Source organism: Volvox carteri (genome assembly GCF_000143455.1).
Source record: "Volvox carteri f. nagariensis unplaced genomic scaffold VOLCAscaffold_1, whole genome shotgun sequence".
In the NCBI taxonomy this organism is placed as follows: domain Eukaryota; kingdom Viridiplantae; phylum Chlorophyta; class Chlorophyceae; order Chlamydomonadales; family Volvocaceae; genus Volvox; species Volvox carteri.
This window is the reverse complement of record NW_003307545.1, coordinates 144,530-164,314: the sequence shown is the minus strand read 5'-3', so window position 1 is coordinate 164,314 and position 19,785 is coordinate 144,530. Positions and strand designations below refer to the sequence as shown.

The 19,785-nt window shown below is 57.3% G+C and overlaps 3 protein-coding genes across 3 annotated transcripts; 2 read left to right on the top strand and 1 right to left on the bottom strand.

Annotated features, from left to right (window-relative positions):
- Positions 1–787: 787 nt before the first annotated feature.
- On the top strand, positions 788–7,196 carry VOLCADRAFT_85772 (uncharacterized protein; the record flags this gene model as incomplete). Its single annotated transcript, XM_002945936.1, has 9 exons — positions 788–1,519; positions 1,821–2,082; positions 2,737–2,864; positions 3,239–3,317; positions 3,817–3,968; positions 4,454–4,672; positions 5,054–6,061; positions 6,429–6,621; positions 6,958–7,196. The coding sequence occupies 9 exons, from the start codon at positions 788–790 to the stop codon at positions 7,194–7,196; spliced, it is 3,012 nt and encodes a 1,003-aa protein (XP_002945982.1).
- Positions 7,197–7,536: 340 nt separating this feature from the next.
- Positions 7,537–10,321, top strand: VOLCADRAFT_109528 (uncharacterized protein). The gene is made up of 9 exons (XM_002945935.1): positions 7,537–7,702; positions 7,789–7,833; positions 7,911–7,977; positions 8,158–8,270; positions 8,424–8,593; positions 8,744–8,837; positions 9,086–9,163; positions 9,462–9,542; positions 9,646–10,321. The coding sequence occupies exons 1-9, from the start codon at positions 7,640–7,642 to the stop codon at positions 9,673–9,675; spliced, it is 741 nt and encodes a 246-aa protein (XP_002945981.1). The 5' UTR covers positions 7,537–7,639; the 3' UTR covers positions 9,676–10,321.
- A 134-nt stretch (positions 10,322–10,455) lies between these two features.
- Positions 10,456–11,984, bottom strand: VOLCADRAFT_55034 (uncharacterized protein; the record flags this gene model as incomplete). The annotated part of the gene is made up of 3 exons (XM_002945570.1): positions 10,456–10,812; positions 11,059–11,325; positions 11,652–11,984. 3 exons carry the CDS (start codon positions 11,982–11,984, stop codon positions 10,456–10,458), a joined length of 957 nt encoding a protein of 318 aa, XP_002945616.1.
- Between the last annotated feature and the right edge of the window lie 7,801 nt (positions 11,985–19,785).

The following is a 19,785-nucleotide window of genomic DNA, read 5'->3' as shown; positions in this document are numbered from 1 at the left end:
GTTCAGGGGCATATCGAAGTTCAGGGCTTTAATTTTGACATCTCTGGGTTCAGTCCTACAGCAATTTGCAATCCTTACTGAGAAAGTTTACTTATACCTTTACTGACTTAGCGTGCTTGTCTGTGGAGCACACTGGCGCGGAGCATATCGCTGAAGGTTCCCATGCTCACGCTCTTTGGATTTGCGAAGTAGATTCTAAGTCAGTCTTGGGAGGTGAATCATCGGATTCTTTTGCTGCCTGTGTGGCTGAAGTAAGAGGGGTGGCTATCGGGGAATCTTGAGCACCTAAACCCTAGAGGCTTCCCACGGCGACTTGGACAGCGCTTTGGCGAGCGGCGGAAGACAAGTCTAATGCTGCCAGCTGAGCTGTTGTAACTAGGATATATCCGTGATCTTTCAGGACCTGATTGAGACCTCGTGGCGGCTGTGCCCTCTGACGAGTTGCATGGCCTTGTGCACGACATAAACCGCGACTCCACGCCCAGCGGAGTTTTCACAAACCGAATGTCCTTCTATTTTAATTAATATGGCTCTTCAACTGATGCTAATCATCGCGTGATCAGGCGCCATTTAGATATGCCACGTGCCAGGCATCTAACGGTAGTTAACAGCCAGCGCTACCCTTGGGAGTTACAGCCTTGTCGATCCAACTGCTTGTTGACTCCATTAAAATGGATTCACTACATGATCAACGGTCAACTGTGTTCCCCACTTCTGGCCCGCCGCAGGCCACCTGCAGTCGTCCCCTGACCAGTAATTCAGGCAATACAAGGCCTCCTCATTAAGGATGGCTCCTCATAGTCAAGGCATCGCTATCTCATCCACAGCACCCGCCGCCGCCCCGCCGCAGCCGCTGCCGTACACCTCCACGGCTCTGCAGTCGCGCAAACCGCCGCCCGTGGGACGCTCGTCCTTGTCTAGCCCCGGCACCTCGGCCCTGAGGGGGGAACCAGTTACAACCCCCGGTGCGGCCATGAGGAGGAGCGCCACCACAACATCGCGCTGGGTGACCCACGGGTCGTTCACTGGCGCCGGCTGCCGTTTCCCACGTGAATCGCCTTCGCGGCAGTCGGGCCCAACCAGAGGTTCCACCTCGCGGGGGCTTGCAGTCCTTGCCAGGTGCTTCAGGGAGGGTAGCAGCCCCGGGAGCCCGGCCGGGGATGTACCGCTGCCGCCATCGCCGCCGGAGCAGACGTCCGACGCACCACCGACATCCAGCGAAATTGGAGCTCATGGTGCCGCTTCCACACAGGAACCATACGGCAATGCCGTACCTTTCATACCTTCTACCCGGCAGCGACACCAGAATCACCATAATACCGCAGCCGTGGCGACGCGGCGGGCCGAGCGGGAGGAACCAGCGGCGGCCCATGGCCGAGGCGGCAATGGCCGCTCCGCTGCTGAACCCGCCGGCGTGGGCAGCGGGGAAGAGGCGGAGGCTTACGCCGACCTGGATGAGGAGATTCGGCGTCAGGCACACGCGCTCCGAGAGGCGATGTTTTTGGAGGCAGAGCAGCGGGTGAGTTTGGCTGTACAGCGTGTTACAGCAAAGAAAAATGACACGGCGGGCGGTCCTGCCTTCCGTGTGGACAAATGGATGGAGGTAGAAGGGCAATAGTGTCGATGGCGTCCTGTGAACGATGATGTTTCGTCGGTTGAGGGTCATGATCAGGAGGCGGGTGACAACAAGAGCCGTTGCAGTTTTTTGTTGAAGATCTCTTTTCTGCGTATTGTAGTCTCTTGGAATGTGACGACGTTAGGGTATTTCGACTCGCAGTGCCAACGGGCCGTGTGTGGATGGGCCTGTGTCTCCTGTTCAGGCAATCGCTGTGCACCCCAACATCCTGGTAGAGGACCTGGCCGCAGAGGCTACCGTACCGTACGGCGCCGCCGGTAGCCTTGACCCCCCCGCGTCGCGCGGTGACGAGGGGGAGGCCGCGGGGCCTCCCAGTCGCGGCGCGGGACCTCACAGCGGTTTGGCGTTGGAGAGTGTGGATCCAGATACGGGCGGATTCACCACCAGCTTGCCGGCCGTGGATCCAGCGTACGACGATGTGGGACGAGCAATCCGAGAGGATCATGGTGGGGCCCTGGATCCTGGAAACGGAACATGCGTGCGGCGTTGCATGTGCTCACGTTTGCAGCTGACCTGCGGACACGTGGATGAAGGATAAGAGCGGGGAGGGGGTGGTCGCTTGCGCCGGCCAGTCGTAAATCGACCCCAACCAACCAGCGCCTTAACACGCTGAGGACCCCAACCCTGCGTTAACCTTTGGGCGAGAATGATAGCGACCTCTCACAGGAAGGGTGTCTGTCTATCTGTCTGTCTGTGTCTGTCTGTGTCTGTCTGACTGTCTGTCTGTCTGTCTGTCTGTCTGTCTGTCTGTCCGTCTGTCTGTCTGTCTGTCTCTACCTCACGCACACACGTTATGATTTCTTCCCAACCTCCACGCACTTCCTCGCTTCACTGCGCATTGTGCGCGTGTGCAGTGTGCATACTTTTACACATCCCCACGCGCCCACCGTCCCCACGCCCCAGTCAGCTGAAACCCCCCACACACAAGCTGACCCTTTGCTGCTCTTGCATACGATTCCCACCACAAGACACACACATCCGCACCTTCAGTCGCCTCCGCCTCAGGGAACGGTTTCCCAGTGTCAACCCCGCTCTCTCCTCTTCCCCAGCACGTCTCCCCAACGGCGCCTTCCGCACACACATTGCAATGCGCACAGCAGGTGCTCGTGGTCGCCGTCGTCGCCGGGGCCCCACCTCCTCCCTGCTTGCGACTGAGGCCCGGGCTCGCAAGGTCGCTACCGCAGAGGACCTCCGGGAGGACCTCCTGGCTGCGGCCCCCGAGCTGCAGGTAGAGGAGTGAGGAGGGTGGGCTTAGGAACTGGAGACGGCGGTAATGGGGCCATGAGGGGGGGATGTTGCGCTCCAAGGCTTCCATGGGCCCGTGTCTGCAGGAGACACGGGCCTCCAGGACTTGTCATGTCCTGGACTTGAACAATGAAGTGCACCTGGGGCTTGCACCTGGAGAAGCGAAGGGGAAGACGCGGGGAGTTGCGGGCTATTAGTTATTGGTTATTGCACCCACTGCTGTGGTAACCCCCTACTTGTTCCCCTTGCGTGCGCATTACCCGTCCCGCCACCATCCCCGATTCTCCGGCCGCCCGCCGTCTGCTGTACTTCCTCCTCGTACTTGCCGTACCTTACCGTCCCCGCGCATGCACACAGGACACGTACCGTGCATTTGGGTTGCCGCATTCGGAGGACCCGATGGCGGCCAGCGACGGGGAGGTGGAGGACCTGCTGGGTAGGCGGGGATACCAAACAGCGTGGAGATAAAGGGGGGACGCGCGCGTTTACGCAGCCCAACATCCTCCTCCTCCTCCTCCTCCTCCTCATCATTATCATTACATCATCGCCATTACCACCATCCTCATCATCCTCATCATTACCAACGTCATCACATCATGATAATGGTCACCACCAGGGATCAGGGGGATCAGGGGCAATAGCAGCGTCCGGCAATGCCGTGCCAGGAGCCATGCGGCCATGCACTTCCCCGCACTGCGGACTACTATGAACCACACGCATATGGCCCGTGCCTATTGTTTCGCCCCACGTCCGCACCTGGCATGTCGTGGCGTGCGTTTGTTGTGGTGTGGTGATGCAACTGATTTGTTCGCAGCATAGAGCGCAGATTCGATGTGACCTGGGTCCCCGACCCGTCCCTCCGTACTTCCGTACATTCGTGACAACTGAAATACTCGCCTCCCGATCCTCCGGGAGTTTTCCTGTTCCTGCTACAGAGGAGATGTCCTTTGGTCTGGAGGGCGCTGTCCTGGCGGAGTCGGCGGATCTGCCCCCGGAGGATGTGTCCGCACTTTCTGACCCGTTGGGGCCGCCAGCTGGGGGAGGGGGAGGAGGAGGCGGCCCGCTGGAGGCGCTGGAGGCGCTGGAGGTGAGCAGCGGAAGTGACGGGGTGACGTTGCCCGCGGTGGCCGGGTTGGGTCCAAGGGATGAATATCCTGGCTGCATGTACGCGGGGCGCAGCGGCAGCAGAGACGGGGCCGGGGGCGACGGGGCCGGGGGGAAGGAGGGGTGGCGTCCAGGAAATGTGGAGCACAGAGTGAGTAGCAGTGAGTGGGGAACAGAGATTGGAGACAAATGAACATATATACGTGACGGACGCTTGCTGCCAACTGTGATTTGGGAAGGTTGGCGGCGAGGCGAGGGCCCTGATGCAGTGCTGCTGCTGCGGCGGCGGCGGCGGCGGCAGCCGAAGGGGCGCTCCATAGCGGGCGCAAAACCGGCTGTACATCGGCCGCTCGGGGACAATGCGCGCGGCGGATTCCGGGCGGTGGAATTACGGTAGATGGTGCTGTAGGGCTATTGCGCCCGTTTTTTATTCCGTTTTTGAATCCACCATGTCTTTGGCCTCGACAGCACCGGGAGGTGTTGGACCTGCTGGAGAGCGGCGGCGCTAGCGCCGTTGCCTCCACGTCCTTCGAAGGTGACTACACGGACGTCTCCAACGTGATGCCGTCGCCGCTTCCGGACATCCCAGTACCCGAGTCGCGCGGTGGCGGCGGTAGAAGCAGCGGCGGCGGCGGTGGTGCCGCCGACAACTCTGGAAGTAGCGGCCCTGGGGCGCATAAAGTGGCGGTAAGCCGAGGTAATGGCAGCGCAGCCGCCACCGCGGCGGGGGCCGTCCGCGCCCGCCGTCGATCATCGGCTCGGAAGGGCGGAGTCCGCGACGGGCCGCGTGCGGCCCACATTCACCAGCCGTCGTTCTACCACAACAGTCCTGACGTGGCAGAGGAGGATCTCGTACGGCGGCACCGACTGTTTCCTACCGCAGCGGCTGCTGCCCGCGCGGTTCGCGGGGTTGACCGTGTCAGCAGCGGCGCCGCGGAGGCGGGTACTCGTGTACGGCAAGACGCTGAAAATGAGGGGCTCCAGGAGCCGGCGGTTGAAGCTGCAGCTGCTGCTGCAGCTGCTGCTGCTGCCGTCACCCCGACGAAAACTGCCAGCTGGGTACGGCAGGCCCCGTTGTACAACACTAGTCCAGACGTGCCTGACGACGAACTGGAACATCCGACGCCAGTACCGGGGTGCGTGCTACTGCCGCGGGATACGACGCCAGGAGGAACTACTGCCATTGCCGTACCGGTTGCAGACCCGGCTGGGAAATCATCGGGATCCGACGACTTGTTGAACGCTCCCAACGACGGTAGGAGCAGCGCCACCGCCCAAGCAACACCGCCGCAAGCTGCTCCAGCAGAGCCCCTCTCACGGGCTTCAGCGACGGCGTCGAAACACGCTCCTCGACCTTCGCGGCCGTCACAACCGCCGCCGCTGCCGCCGCCATCGCCCATGGCCACAACCGACAACGGCCGCCGGCTTAGGTCGCTACGCGACGTTGACCGCCAGTTCATCGACTCGGATACCGTTAGCGGTTGGGACGAGCAGGCACAGGATCTGCGCACAGCCATGCAGAGTACCGTGCCGAAGCAGGCCAGGCAGGGATGTCAGGCCACGCAGCCGCCGGGCGGCCGCAACGCCAGTAGCTCCCAGCAGCCGCAGACGATTGGCGTACATGGTCTCACTGACGGCGATAGCGTCACTGCAGCCGCTGGCGGCGGGAGCAACAGTGGCGGTGGCGCCGACGGGCGCCCGGTGATGGTCATGCGGGTTGAGTATGTGCCGTCGCAAACGTACGGCGTGGCCCGAACGGCGGCCGTACTAGCGGCGGACGGCCAACTTACTCTGCTGGCGCGTCCCGCGGGACCATCCCCAGAGCGAGTGCGGGCGGCTCTAAAACTGCTACGGATGGCGCCCGACAGCCGAGACTTCAAGACCAGCGCCGCGGAGGCTGCGGCGACGGCGGCAATTCACGACGAGCAGGAAGCCGCCGCCGTCACAGAGGCTGCCATGGCGGCAGTGGCGGCGGCGGGTACGCCGGCAATGGAGCTTGAAGCGCAGCTAAGGCCGCCGTCGCCGGTGCCGCCTGTAGGCGAGCGGGACCTGCAGCCGGGCCTGATTCTTGGCCAGGTACGACCCGACAGGTGCTTGGATCGTTTTGGGTCACGGGTGGAGGTCCTAGCCAGGCGCAGCGTGAAGGGAGTTGCAGGACGCATAGGGTTGCCGTGCTCGCTGCGCTCGCGGTCGCCCTTCTGAAGTTCGGGAAGGGCGGCAGCACGCATCCATGCGCAGGGTGGGACCGTGGGGTGGTTGTGGTGCTCAAGCCCTGCGTGCCTGGCAGGACCAGGACGCGGTTTTGGTCATATGACATTGCAGTACCGATATTCTTGGCTTGGATTGCACAGCAGGGTGCCATGCGATGTGTTGCCTTCATGCGTGTGGTGCTGAACCATGCGTTGTCTAAATCAAGGTTTTGACCGGTGCCGCCGTCGTGTAGGGCCCACTGTTGGCTGTTCCTACACGGCTAGCTGTCAGATCTTGGAAAGCCAGCCTGCTCAACGATGAGATTGTGTCTTCATCTGACGGATTGCTGACCATGCTTCGATCGCTAATCCCAGTTCTTGCCCGCGTTTTCTTTCCTTCCCTTTCGCTCGTCAAGTCGGAGATCGACCCCGAGGAGGTGCCGGCAGGTGCGTAAGGGGGAGGTGTGCGTGTGGTGTGAAGGGGGGGATCGGTGCTGAAGTCTTGGGGGTTGGGGGTTTGCCGGCGAATGGAGAGGCAACAGGGACTTGCAATGGATTTTCCAAAGGGGTTGGGGTATGGATAACGTCCGCCATTAGCACGCGCGACTGCTGATGCATCGGATCTGAGTAGGGGGTCTTGCGAGGAGCAGCTGCGTGCAAGGCAAGAACCGTATTGAATGAGGGTGGAGGCACAGTTAAGGGCGGCACGATGTCCAGTTTGCGGGGCTGTTGCATTTCATAACCTCGCGCACCGCTGCCTCTGCAATCTACATTTCGCTGCAGATCCCGGTTTTCATTTGAACTCGCCATGGATGGACGGCCATGGCCCGCTCTACCCCCACGATGCATACGCTGCGCCAACAATGATGGGCGCGGAGGGGCACATGTTGGGACTGCACGCGAACATGTGGCACGAAGAATATGAAGATTATGATGAGGTCATGGGACAGATCCATGATGGACAACGCTCGGGATGGAGCGAGGACGGCGTGAATGGCGCGTTCAATAGCGACGTCTATTGACGGTTGTCTGGGAGCGTCAACAACGGCCGGGAAGATCGGCCTCCACTTGCTTGGGTTGTTGGATTGAGGAGAGATGTTTTCAGAAAAGTGTTTGTAATGCTTTAATTGGGACTCTGGGCTTACTGGTATGGGTGTGCAGTTCGAAGTTTCCGATTCAATAAGTTCGACGGTTGGCGCGATGTGACAGTTTGGACTGGAAGGGCGATGAAAGGAGTGGAGTTTGAATACCTATTCTGATGCTGGGTTTTCAGGATGCAGCGTCGATGGTGGGCTGATAGTCGTGGTCCGTCATGCAACAGGGATTTTGGATTTCACCCTGTACTTAAGCTCCCCATTTGCAAATCTGTAAGCATATGTTACGCAATCCTCATTCATTTTAAGTATTCATTTGCTACAAGAAGGTTTTGGTCGTCATCTATTTGTTTCCATTGCAACCACGCACCATGGCCGAGAAGAAAGTTATTGCTATGTTTGACGTTGATGGCACGCTGACTGCGCCGCGGAAGGTAATAACGCAGCCCTGCGAAATCCGTAGCTGTAATGGATCTCTTCGTCGCGTTGGCTGAAGTAGCGACTTTTCGTCGTTGCGTAGACGGCAACGAAAGAGATGCTGGAGTTTATGCAGGAGCTTCGCAAGGTAAGCTACTCCTGCACCTAAGCGCTGTGCAAGGAAGAGGGTGCACTTCAACCGCCAGCAACTGTTGTGCCGAGCAGAGGGTCAAGGTCGGCATCGTCGGGGGTTCTGATCTGCACAAGATTGCGGAGCAGCTTGGCGATGGATGTGAGTTTCGCTTGATTGCCACAAGTGCGCATCCCAAAACCGTAACACGTGCTTGTGTTGCCCCTCGACCCCTGGTACCTCGCTTAGTCCGCGTGCGCTTTGGCTCCTGCGCCAAGAGCTTATTATGCACCTGGACGAACTTGACCCAATTGAAAAACCATGCGCTTCCGTTTTAAACAGTATTGACTTCGTATGATTACGTCTTCGCCGAGAACGGCCTCGTCGCTTACAAGGATGGCCAGCAGGTAGCTGTGCAGAGCCTGAAGACCTTCTTGGGCGAGGATAAGCTAAAGGTGCGAGTGTGGGATTGGTTATCGTAGAGCCAGGGTGGCTGGGCGGGTCAGGTGGGGAATGGCTGCTAGAAAGTGCATGCAATCACAGCTGCAGATGACCCTGCAAAACCTAGCAGTACCAACTTCCAAGTAACTTGGCCTTGTCTTGCGCAGGAGCTAATTAACTTCTGCCTTCACTACATCGCCGATCTGGATATTCCCATCAAGCGTGGAACGTTCATCGAGTTCCGTAATGGTATGCTGAACGTGTCACCCATTGGCCGCAACTGCAGCCAGCAGGAGCGCGACGAGTTCGAGAAGTTTGATGAGACGGCAGGTGTCAGGTACGTGAGCGACTTCCTTTAACGAGGGTGTTGACTCTCGGATTCCGTTTCACCCGTGCATCTTACACCGATTCCGCTACTGAAGAGCGAGTGCGCCGTGTGCATTGTGGAATGGACATCTAAGCACTTGGTGCACTTTTGATACTGCAGGAAGGCCTTCGTGGCGACGCTCAGGGAGAAGTTCGCACACTTGAACTTAACATACAGCGTTGGCGGCCAGATTAGCTTCGACGTGTTTCCCCAGGTGGGTGTGTCGGGCCTCGTCCCATAAAAACCTTCCGTTGCATGATGATGGCCGGGGCACCTTGCGTAGCAGCGTAGTAGCGTGAAGAGCCCTTATTCGGGGGAAAGCGGAGATATGCCCGGAGCCTTCAGTGGTCCCCTGCAGAGCTACCTAGCTCGTTTGCGAAATTGTGCTATATTCTGTCTGCTGTGGACGGCGATGCTGTTGGGGCCAATTATGATGCTCCGTATTTGGGTCACACTTTCCAGGGCTGGGACAAGACCTACTGCCTGCAATTTCTCCAAGACTTTGATGAGATTCACTTCTTTGGTGACAAGACATATCCGGTGGGTTGGATTCGTGTGTCGTGTGCATGGTATCTGCGTTGACGGGGAAACCATTCCGCACATGTGGCCATAAGTGGCAACGATGAAGGACTGCGATGTTCGAAAGTCTTAGAACTCCCTTGAAAAGCTAGTCTTGAGCTGGCTAGGAAAGGCGAGCCGATTGCAGCTTTTCATAGGAGTGTGTGGTGATCGAGGCGAATACTGACTGCACTGCTGATGTCACATGGCATATTGGACGGCACGTAGAACATTACTCGAGACGGTCGGCCTGGTAACATGGCTCACGCCGCAAATGCAGGGCGGCAATGATTTCGAGATCTTCACCAGCGACCGCACAGTTGGGCACACCGTCACCAGCCCTGATGACACGCGCAAGCAGTGCACGGAGCTGTTCCTGCAGGCATAAGAGAGCTTATAAGCAAGTGCATGTGAGCAGTACCGAGAGCCTAGGCGATCGCTGAGACCCGTCTTGAGATGAGCAGCGACAACAGCACGGTTTGTTTTTTTGTTGATCTTCGAACTTCTCGGTTATGTATTTTAGCACTGAGACCTGCCGGGGGCTGCGTAAAGCCAGCGAACTGCTGACGCCATCATAGGATGTATGAGGGCATGGTGGACGAATTGGGCGTTCATTGCGTTCCGCTGCGTCCGGATAACAACACGGATACCGTGTGCTGTCATGTCCGTGTGTTGGCCTACAATGAACAAGCAGCGTAATAAGAGGTTATTTATCTAGGACCCCTCACACAGCCTCTGCGTGACTTCAACCGCCGGTGGTTATTATTGACCTGACAGTTTGGAGCGGAGGCCGCAATAGCAGGGGGTCCCAGCACTACCCAGGCGCTGAGCAAGCTCGACACCTCCTGTATGCTGACCTCAATATATGGGCATGCAGGGGTAACTGCTTTGACATGGCAGGCGATAATGGCATATGTGCTTGTTCCGTATTGGAGACATTGGAGTGTTTCGGTTTTGAAAACAGTCGAAAGATGTACTGCTGGTGCTTGACGTTTTTTAGTGGGACTAGTTTCCTTACGGCCTTTGACTGTGCGGTATTGGCCGAGGGACGCTTTTTCATTGAGTTTTCCTCGCCTGGAGGTTGAGATCGGTTTCGACGTATCTAGGTCGGCCGGTCGGCTACCTGTAAGTAGATAAGATAAGGCTGGTCTACCATATCTCGCGTACGTTGTCCGCACATTCTCATGCAGTGCTCAGTCTACGAAACAGAGACCTGAAACAGAGTTGGAAGAAAGCTAAAGCGACAAAATCAAACAAATTACTCATGTTGCCTGCTAGTTGTCCACGTTCTTGCCAGTGCCGTACAATCCCTTCTCGTAAATGTAAGACAACACGCTCTGCGGAACTAGGTAGCGAACTGGTCGACCGGCGGCCAGCTCCTCACGCACTTTAGACGAGCTAATTGAGTTGCCCACCCTGTCGTATACAACCAGAATACGTTCCCGATAGTCGTGCAATACGTTTCCCGGTTGGCTGAGAAGTTTTTCCAAATCCGTGCCTTCGCGCGCCACGCACACCACGCCATGCTCCCGAAGAATGACGTCCGGATCGCGCCAGACTCCCGGCACGGCCATGGATGCCAGGACGTCGCCACCGCACAGCAGCATTGCTCGCACCGGCGGCAGGTGCGGCTGTGAGGTTGGCTGCTCCGCTGGCGGATCCCGGGCTTGGAATTGCTGCTGTCCGTCGGCCGCCGTCGATGGCTGCGGCCGTGCTGATGCCGCGTGGCTGGACGTGTTCTGTAAGCTGAAGCCCAACACGACCTCCTGTACCCTGGCGCTCTCTGTAGCTGTATGTGCTCTGGAGGTAGCAGCATCCTGCTCGGCCATTGCCTCCTGGATGCACCCAGTTGCCCAGCCTCGCAACTCAGACTCCACGCGCCGCAGCACAGCAAGGGTCCGCGTGTAACCGGGCTGGCGTGCTTCCCAGTCGTAGACCATTGTAAGGTTCATCGTATGATGCCGCGTGGCGTGAGCGTGAGCATGCGGACCCAAAGCTGCGCTATCGTACACCTGGCCGCTGGCTGATTCGGCTTCTGCTGCCAGGCGGCACATCGCAACGCGATCTGCGGCGGGCGCTAGGCCCGCCTTGCCGTACGCATCAGCGACCGGTGACAAGTATGCGGCCCAGACGTCGTAGCCGCGCTGCATTGGGAGAGCCAAGCGGGCAAGAGGGCTGACGTGATGAGGACTGGCGCACCATGGCTTACCCTTTTAAAACTTCGATCGTTGCAGGTATACATTGTTGCAGGTTTCCGGAGCAGGATGGCTGGCAAGACAGCCGATTCGGCTAAGCCCTGGGCCAACCGTGGGGTTGCCGGATCGCCCCTATCCCGAAGGTCCATGCATCTCAACGGACAGCACGCGGGAACGGCTGCAGGTTGATCTGGACTTCACCCGCCTAACTTCTGAGCAACTAGCCTTCTTGGCCCTGACTTCTGGCCCTCACAACACTGGCTAAGCTTTCTTACTCGCATCAGCTCATCGCCAGCCAGGTCCACCATCCGCATATGCATGATAGTAGGGGGGTTAAAGCTTCCGCAGCAAACCAACACCAGGGGGGTTCGCGGCGGCATGGAGTGCATCTTACAGCTCAATTTCTCGGTCGGCAGAGCCGCCGAAAGGTGCGTATGCCCGGCACATGCAGCGGTGCCGTGGACGCCGCGCCATGCCGTCCGTTCTGCAGTGCCTTCCGCCTCGGCGCTACGCTCGCTCGTAGCCAAAGATAATGCTGCCGCGGTGGCGGCAGCTGCGGCAAAGTATGTGCCACGCCTTCGGGTAAGGCGCTTAACCGGCCCAAACATGCTAAAGCATTAAATACTCTTATCAGTTTAGGGCTGCCGTAGCAAAATAATTAACACACGCTGTCAACAGGAAAATGGTAATTAGATTCTCGACCCAACACCGATAACAATCACCGAGTTGAAGCTACCTTCCAGAATTTAGAGATAGATACCAGTCCTTACTAAAATACTTCAAATTAATGTCAGCACCCAATACGGATAACGCCTTGCTCTGTCCCTAGGGTCGCATGGTCTCGGAGCTGTCCTGTTTCTGTGTAACGACTACTGCAAGAGTCGACGCAAGCGTTCAGGAGACAGATCATTGAATGAAACTGTATACCTTCGGAATAACTAGCAGCAGTCGTCTTGGATGGTTTGCACGGGCGTGCATAAGGCTTACATAATGCGCGATCATCGGTACGTGAAAACAGGGTTGAAAGGTTTGGGTCAAGGGTCAAACTCTCAGCATCTGGGGACATGATGCGACGCGTAGCACTGCATACTCGCGAAAGCTGTCAAACTCGCAAACGAGTCACTCGCAGAATTCTCCAAACACGCGGGCACTCCATCCTAAAAATGAGCCTTCAAAAACTACGCCAGCCACCTCATGGAAAAGAAGATACAAAGCCAAAGCCAGCGGACGGAAACGACAGAATCCAATAAGACACAATTATCCATTACGGTTGAAACCCTGCGAAACCAGGTCGTAGGAAGTTGATGTATCGAGGTCGTTGTGTCGTACCACGAACCCGCTCCTGATATGACTGCCTCCTCGCGCAGCACCTTGCAGTGCAGGTAAGGCAAGCCGCCTTATATCGTGCTATGCCGCAGCTAGAGCACTCTGGTTTATAAAGAGACTAAACCATACCCAGTGCTTCCAGCAAGCTGCAAAGACCCATAGAAGTACAAGAATGCCATAATCATAAGCCGCGTAACACCGGGGCCATAGCTGTGAGATTGTGATTGCCCCAAGCACCACTGCACAAAATAAATTCATCTTTCACGTCCGGCCAACATCCAGGACGACAATGCTAAGCATGAAGTCCTTAGAAGGCAGGCACTTGGCCGGATTATCAGCCTTATACGATATCTGAAATATGCCAACCCGCGCTCCATTACGGCTTCCGTTACGCTCATCCTTATACCTTAACCTCATATGACAGTGGATGCGTGCCCTAAAGGGTCCCACCTGCTAGTCTACGTAACACGAGCGCTTCAGCATTTTTCATGTGCCGCACACAAAGCAAGTCAGCAGCCTACTGCGACGACCATGCCGCTTACTGCCGACAACCATGCGAGCCTCCTCCCCTGATGGCTCAGGAGTGCCCAGTTTGCCGTCCTCTGTCCTCCCCGTTTTTAGGGGATCTGTTACGTCTACCGGATACTCTGCTGGAACATCCTTGCTGCGCGCCATAGGCAGCTCCGCCTCCGCGTGCACGTACATGCCCGTGTCATTCAGGCCTGGGGCGGCCATGATGCCGCTGCTGCCCGGTTGTGACTCGATTACCCGCGCAGCGCAGCCACCGCAAGCAGTCTCAATTGGAGACCTAATGCGCACCTGCATTCGCGGGGATCAGTGGGGAAAGATTCACGTTGAAGCAGCTGCAGTGCTCACCGATGGCGAATCGAAGCTCGTCCAAACGACGATGGAGGATACTCAGGTGACCGACCAGCAGCTATCTAGGTTGCCGTCTGTAGATGCATCGACAAATGCATGCATCCCCATGTCGCCCTTTCAGCGTGCTTGTCTTGGTTGTTTGACTACCTTACCGTTGCGGGGCTACAAGGCTCCGGCACAGGCAGCTTTCCTTTGCACGCGGATGCCTCGGAAGGCATCACTGCCGGCGGCGCCGCCGTACGTGCATCCACGACGTGGATATCTTTTGTGCGAGCTGAGCTCATGGTTAACGGCGGCCCATCCCTCGCGCTGTCAGCTGCTGGGGCTGAGCTTGAGCGATGCCGCTCAGCACGTGGCGGCACTCGCGGCGGGCATGCTGCGCGGGGCGGCGTCGCGGCAGTGGCAGCGGCAGTGACACGACTCTCGGCTGCACATGCCCGCACGTCACGCCGTCGCTCAAGTGCGTCCTTCAAGAGCTGCGCCACCGCGTCATGGCCTTCGCGCCGCGCAAGGTCGCAAGCCGTCCGGCCTACGGTACAACAGGGGTCCGTGGGGAAAAAGCGTGCAGCATTTGCACGTAGCTGCAAAAGTAGGCATGGATGCGGCCGCACGCTGATCCTTCCACATCGTTTTCAAACATTTTTTCCAAACAAGCGTAAAGCTCCTAAGGCAAGACGTCCAAGCGATAATCGATATGGAGTTAGCGGCGATTGAGGTACACATTTGCGTCCCAGTGCTGGGGCCTAACACTGACGGATAGGTTTTCATTTACAATCTGCCAGCAACTGACTCGCTGGACACTTTAACAGGACGCACGCCGCTTCCCAGGGGACTCACCGGCACCGTCACGGACACCTGCAAAGGCACTGCGATGCAGCAGCAGCTGTGCAACGCCGAAGGAGCCTGCCAGCGCGGCGTAATGCAGGGCCGTCCTGCCGCCCGCAGCCCCACCAGGAGTTAATGCGTAACTCAGGGCACCCCTCACGCCCTGTAGAGCTCCATGCTGCTGCTGTTGCTGTGCGCTCTCGACAGCATTCACATCGACGCCATGGTCCTAAATTTGGGACATGGGACCACGCGGATGTTCCACGGGGATGTTTTCGCGAATTGGAGCTCTGCTTCACGTCGCCTTGTGCTGAAGCCAGTACCTACTCGTTAAAACCTAGCGCCACAAAGCTGCACATAAGCTGCAAATTACATTTCAGCACACACACCTGTAATCGCCCTCACAGCACAGACCGGACTGGCATGGGTACCACGCCATCCTGCCATCATGTCTAGACCCCATGACGCACAAACATGCATGCCGGCACACCCACCACAAGGTAGGCCACGCGAGCCATATTGCCTAGCTGCGCCGCTTGGATCAGGCTCGCAGGACGCAGCGGCAAAGCCGCACCTTGATAGCTCGATGGGCTGCGCGCATGACCTGCGTTGCCAAGACGACGCAGCAAGGGCGGTCATTGCATATCAACAGGATTGGGCAGTGACCCAAATCGTCACTTGCCAAATCGTACTTGCAAACCGTACTTTTTAATTTTTTTACACAAAGTATGCATCGTTGTACGAACGGGCGGTTTCTATACTGTGATCTTTGCAAAATACATGCAGCTTGCATCTTCCCTTGATGGCTTCATGAGCCCTGTTGGCTAATAACCACCAACGCCAGTTAGCCAGGTAGACTCCAGATTGATTCAGGCTCTTACTTTGTTGAGTGGAGAGATGCGACGACGTCAGCCCATCCATATCAGAGCTGAAGCGCACAACACTAGCCGAAAAGCTGCTGTCATTGCAAATGGAGCTTCCGCGCCGGTGCTGCCGACGAACGCGGCCGCCGGACGACGCCAAACAGGGAAGTGCAGGATCCGAATCCAGGGCCGCCGCGCGCCCAGGCCCAGCACCGGCTCCCGACGGAAAGGACGGCAGCGCGACAAGATAATCACGCAGCTGTGACAAGCTGTATTGCGCAGCCAGCTGTACGCGCTGGTACTCGCACAGCGACATGACGTGCAAGGCCTCGCCTTCGGCCAGAAGTTGTCGTATACTGGAAGTAGCGGCCGCGGCGGACGCAGCCGCTGCTGCCTTACTTGGCTGGGAGCCGGGGTTTGCTTTCCAGCCGCCGTTGATGATTCCAGTCGATATACCCTTGCAGGTCGGCATGGCTTGAACTCGTCCTCCGCCGCTGCTTGCGGCAAGGCGAGCAGCTCCCGGGTAGTACACGCAGTGCTTCGACATGATATGAAACGCCAGCACCGCATCATACTGTTCCGCTGCAGCCATCACCACGGCAAAGTGCTTCACGGGAATGACGGCAAATGGGTAGCCTTTATCAAGGCATTTTGTCACCACGGCAGCGGTTATCGCCACCAACTCTGAGGATGCATGCATGGCAAGCGATGGTGGCAGAGAAGACAGCCCCCTCCCAGAGGGGCCTGCTGGAGGCGGCGGCAGCCCTGGCAGCAACAAGGGCACATACCCCTCGTACGCGGGCGATGAAATCTCCTCATTGCCGCCATGCATTGCAACAGGTCCAGGCTTATGCACCACTCCGGGGTTCCCATCAAGCGGCCCAGGAGCTCCAGTCCGCCCGCTGTTGGGCGGGATGTAAGCGTCCAGGCCGTTCACAGCTGCTCGCCGGGTGCCGGTGCTGGATTCAAGCCGTGACAATGGCAGCTGAGCTCTCTGGCGAGCGGACTGAATAGCTTTTAGGTAATCAGGCGTGAAGCCATCAACACCCTCACGTCCATGCCGGATCACCACATCATCACCCCTGCTCGCCGCAGCTTCTGCTGCGCTGTCGAACATGGGAGCGCCGAGCCAGCTGTCCACCACGTCACGGATGACAAGGCGCGCCGAGGAGCCTGCGGCCGCAACAGGCTGGAGACTGCTGCTGCTGCTGCTCCCCGCCTTGACAGGCACTGGCAAGTTTGGTTTGGCAACAGGCTCCTGTGGTGTGCGTACAGCGGAAAGGAGTTAAGGGCCGCATGCAACTGCGCAGAACGCTCATACAAGCTGCCGTAAGATCTTGGTTTGCCACCGCAGGAAGTCACACGAGGACAGCCCTCGTCCCTAACAGTGCTCGTAAGAGCCCCCGTCTGTGCAATGCTGCACCGCCGAGCATCACCTGAATTCCGCATAATGCAAGACTGTTACATGTCACCATGTCACCGCAGCGATATAAGGAGCATAAGGTTGGAAACGACCTGCTTACATCTTACCGGCCAGGCAAGCACTTGAACACCCGCGCCGGCCATACTGATGCTGTTTTGGTGCTGCGATGATCGCTGCTCCTGGTTCATCTGGAACGATGCTGCAACCGGGAGCAGCGCGAGGCTGGGCTGCGGCTCTCCGGACGGCTGCAGAGTGAAGAGGCTATCGGTTCCTGGTATGGAGCAAGTGGTTTCCATCCCCGCGAAAGGAACCCACCGCTCACAGCCAAGCCGACCGGGCCCAATCTCCCGGGCGCTTGAGTTCCTTGACGGCATCCAAAAAAGTGTTTGATTTGTCACTCGCGACGAGGCACCGCCGTACAAGGTATTGTATGACACGCGTTCTGAGGTTTTAGAAATGTCAGCCCCGCATGGTGACGTGTGCCGGCTGGTTCCAGTGCTGCTAGCCGCAGGTGAGCGGTAGTAAGCCTGCAGGTCAACCATGTCAGGCACCTGCGGTGACGGGTGCTGCAGCCTCCCGTCGGCTTCTCCATGCAATTGCGGAACAGCCTGCAGGCTGATTCCAGTCTTCGATCGGCCATCTTCAGAAGCCTGCCTGCGCTGAAAGGGTGCAACATGATGACCATTTGCCCGAGTGCACGCCGCGTATGAAGCGATGGCCACCGCGTTCCTGTACGGGCTGTCCGGTGGAGGCGCAGCGTCCGACGCAGCAGCAGCTTCGCGTGCATATTCCCCGCTTGCACATTCCAGGTCTTGGCCACAGCCAGGAAAGGCAGAGCGCTTGGTGCCGTTAGGCGCGACGGAGTCTCCATTAAGTCCACTAACGATTTCAATAGCTCCTGGTGCACATCCGTTACCTTTCCGTGCTGTGCCGTCGTAAGGCCCAGGTCCTGTCGGCACGTCCGACAGTTCGCTGCCTGCATCTTCGACTTCGTCAGGCGGTCTTTCTGGCCGACTACTGACCTGTCCTTTCCGAAGGACGGCGTCGCGGATCACGAAGAACTGTCGCCTAAGCTGCTCAGGCGAAAGTGCCTACAATGCATAGAGCGCGGGTGCAGGAGACAGCGGTCTAAGGAATATTGCATGGCCACGCGAATTGCCTACATGATGCACCCGGACTGCACCCGGACTAAGATTACGACATGCATGCGGGGCGCTGGCTGCCAAATTAAAAGCAGCATGGAAGCGCTGCACGTCCATAACCATGGTTTCTTGTTTGTAAACGCGAGGCGCTGTGGATATGCTTTTCACAAGTAGCGAGCCGACTATCTTGGTAGGTGGGATAGTTCTGGATGCCATGCATAATCTGGGTCGGACAGGTGCGTGCCGAACTCGTCTCATTCCAATTCTTTGCGAAAGTAATCCTCCAACGGCTTGAGTCCTCAAGTGTCAAGCATTTGATGAGTTGAGGCCATCGTTATGTTGTAGATCATGCGTGGCTATTACTTGGCGTCGATCCCCACGGTGTTGGTCACGCGCCCGCATGATGACAGCACGCGAGCTCGCCCTCTCTATCATGCGTAATACTCACTTCATGCACTCCGGGCGTGCGGTTGGCACCGAGATCCCGAAACGCGCCAGCTGCCCAGCTAGAGCGCCGTCGGCCCCGTGGCGCTGATGGCCCTTCGGTGCCCGCTGAGCCCCACTCACAACTGCCCTGAGCTGTTACATCCTCTTCCTCATAGGAATCCTCAGACAGCGCGTCCAGGCCGACCTGATTCTGAGCATTACGGGCAAGGTTCCGGCACTGCTTTACTACCCATATCGCGGAAGCTGGAGGAGCGCTGGACCGCCGCTCGTGGTAAGAGCCCAAAGTAACATCCGAGCGAGGTTGGAACGGTGAAAGGATGACTGGTGGATACCTTTGGTGATCATCACCACACGGACCTATGCCAGCGGCTGAATTATGCGCTGGTCGGGTATGCTCAGCAGCCACCATGTACGCCTCTCTGTGTTGTCCTTCGTGATCAGTTGCTACCACGCACGCCGCAGGCCACACCAGATCATTATCACTTTGCATGTTATCCTGTAGCTGCTCGGCTTTCAGTAGATTTATGGCGAAAGCCGACCAGCTGGACCAGCTAGCTACACAGAAGACGCTACGAAGATCAGGCTGTCCCAAGCTTGGTTAGGATACGCCGTAAAAAGCTCCCCTTGTTACCACAGACGTCGCAATTCTACATGAACGTACAGACCTAGCGTGGCGGTTTTATGATTGTCAGAAGCCAGGATGACGATGCTGTATACATGATCGATGCAACAAATTAGGCAGCCAAACTATCGACTTCAGCGTGACAACTAAGACGATGGTCGCCAAAATTGTTGTTGTTGACTTTTGGGTGGACCCAAGTCAGGGAAAGACCGAACGGCGACCTATGATGTCAACGCGTTGCCTAGTTAATATTTATTGGATTACAGTTAGAGACTTGGAAGCGAACGGAGTAAGCAAAAGAAACAAAGTCGTCGTCCCAAATCCATGCAATTTTTGAATATCGGTTCCCTACCTGCCAGAATCGGTTACTAAGTATAGTTGCGGCATACACGTTAAAAGAAATTGGTTACAAGAACTTGAAAGATGGGATGTAAACTGATGGGATGTAAACGGTAAATTGTAATGCTATTTCGCGAAGCTGGAGGTTAGGGTTTATACTCTGCCACGTTGCCACGAACAACCTATCTTTGCAGCAGCTGATTGCTGTGTGATCACAGGGCGCAGCGACCTTCTTTTTCTGCTGTACGTGCCAACCCGCCTGTCAGGAGTATCAAGGTGGGCCGCCAGAAATCCCCTCATAGTTTCGCAATCTGTTGAGCAGATGCAGCGAGATTGGAAGCATTTTGATGAATTACCCAAATACCCAAATCACTCAAAAAATTCATCTGCCAGGAATACGTACCGCTAGAGGATGCGCGTACAGCCCAAGCCGAGAAACCGGTTAGCTAAAGCTCGACTCGTTGCCATTTGCCATCTTGTTACAGTATGTGCTATGCTAGGAAAGGTCTGGCCGAGAGAAAAGGCCTGGCAACTAAGAAAAGC

What these genes read in the sequence shown, in the direction of transcription:
- VOLCADRAFT_109528 (XM_002945935.1), top strand. Translation starts at nt 7,640, where the DNA reads ATGGCCGAGAAGAAAGTTATTGCTATGTTTGACGTTGATGGCACGCTG. An exon ending in TGGGCGAGGATAAGCTAAAG is followed by an intron (nt 8,271 to 8,423) that starts GTGCGAGTGTGG and finishes TGTCTTGCGCAG; the next exon opens with GAGCTAATTAACTTCTGCCT. An exon ending in GATGAGACGGCAGGTGTCAG is followed by an intron (nt 8,594 to 8,743) that starts GTACGTGAGCGA and finishes TTGATACTGCAG; the next exon opens with GAAGGCCTTCGTGGCGACGC.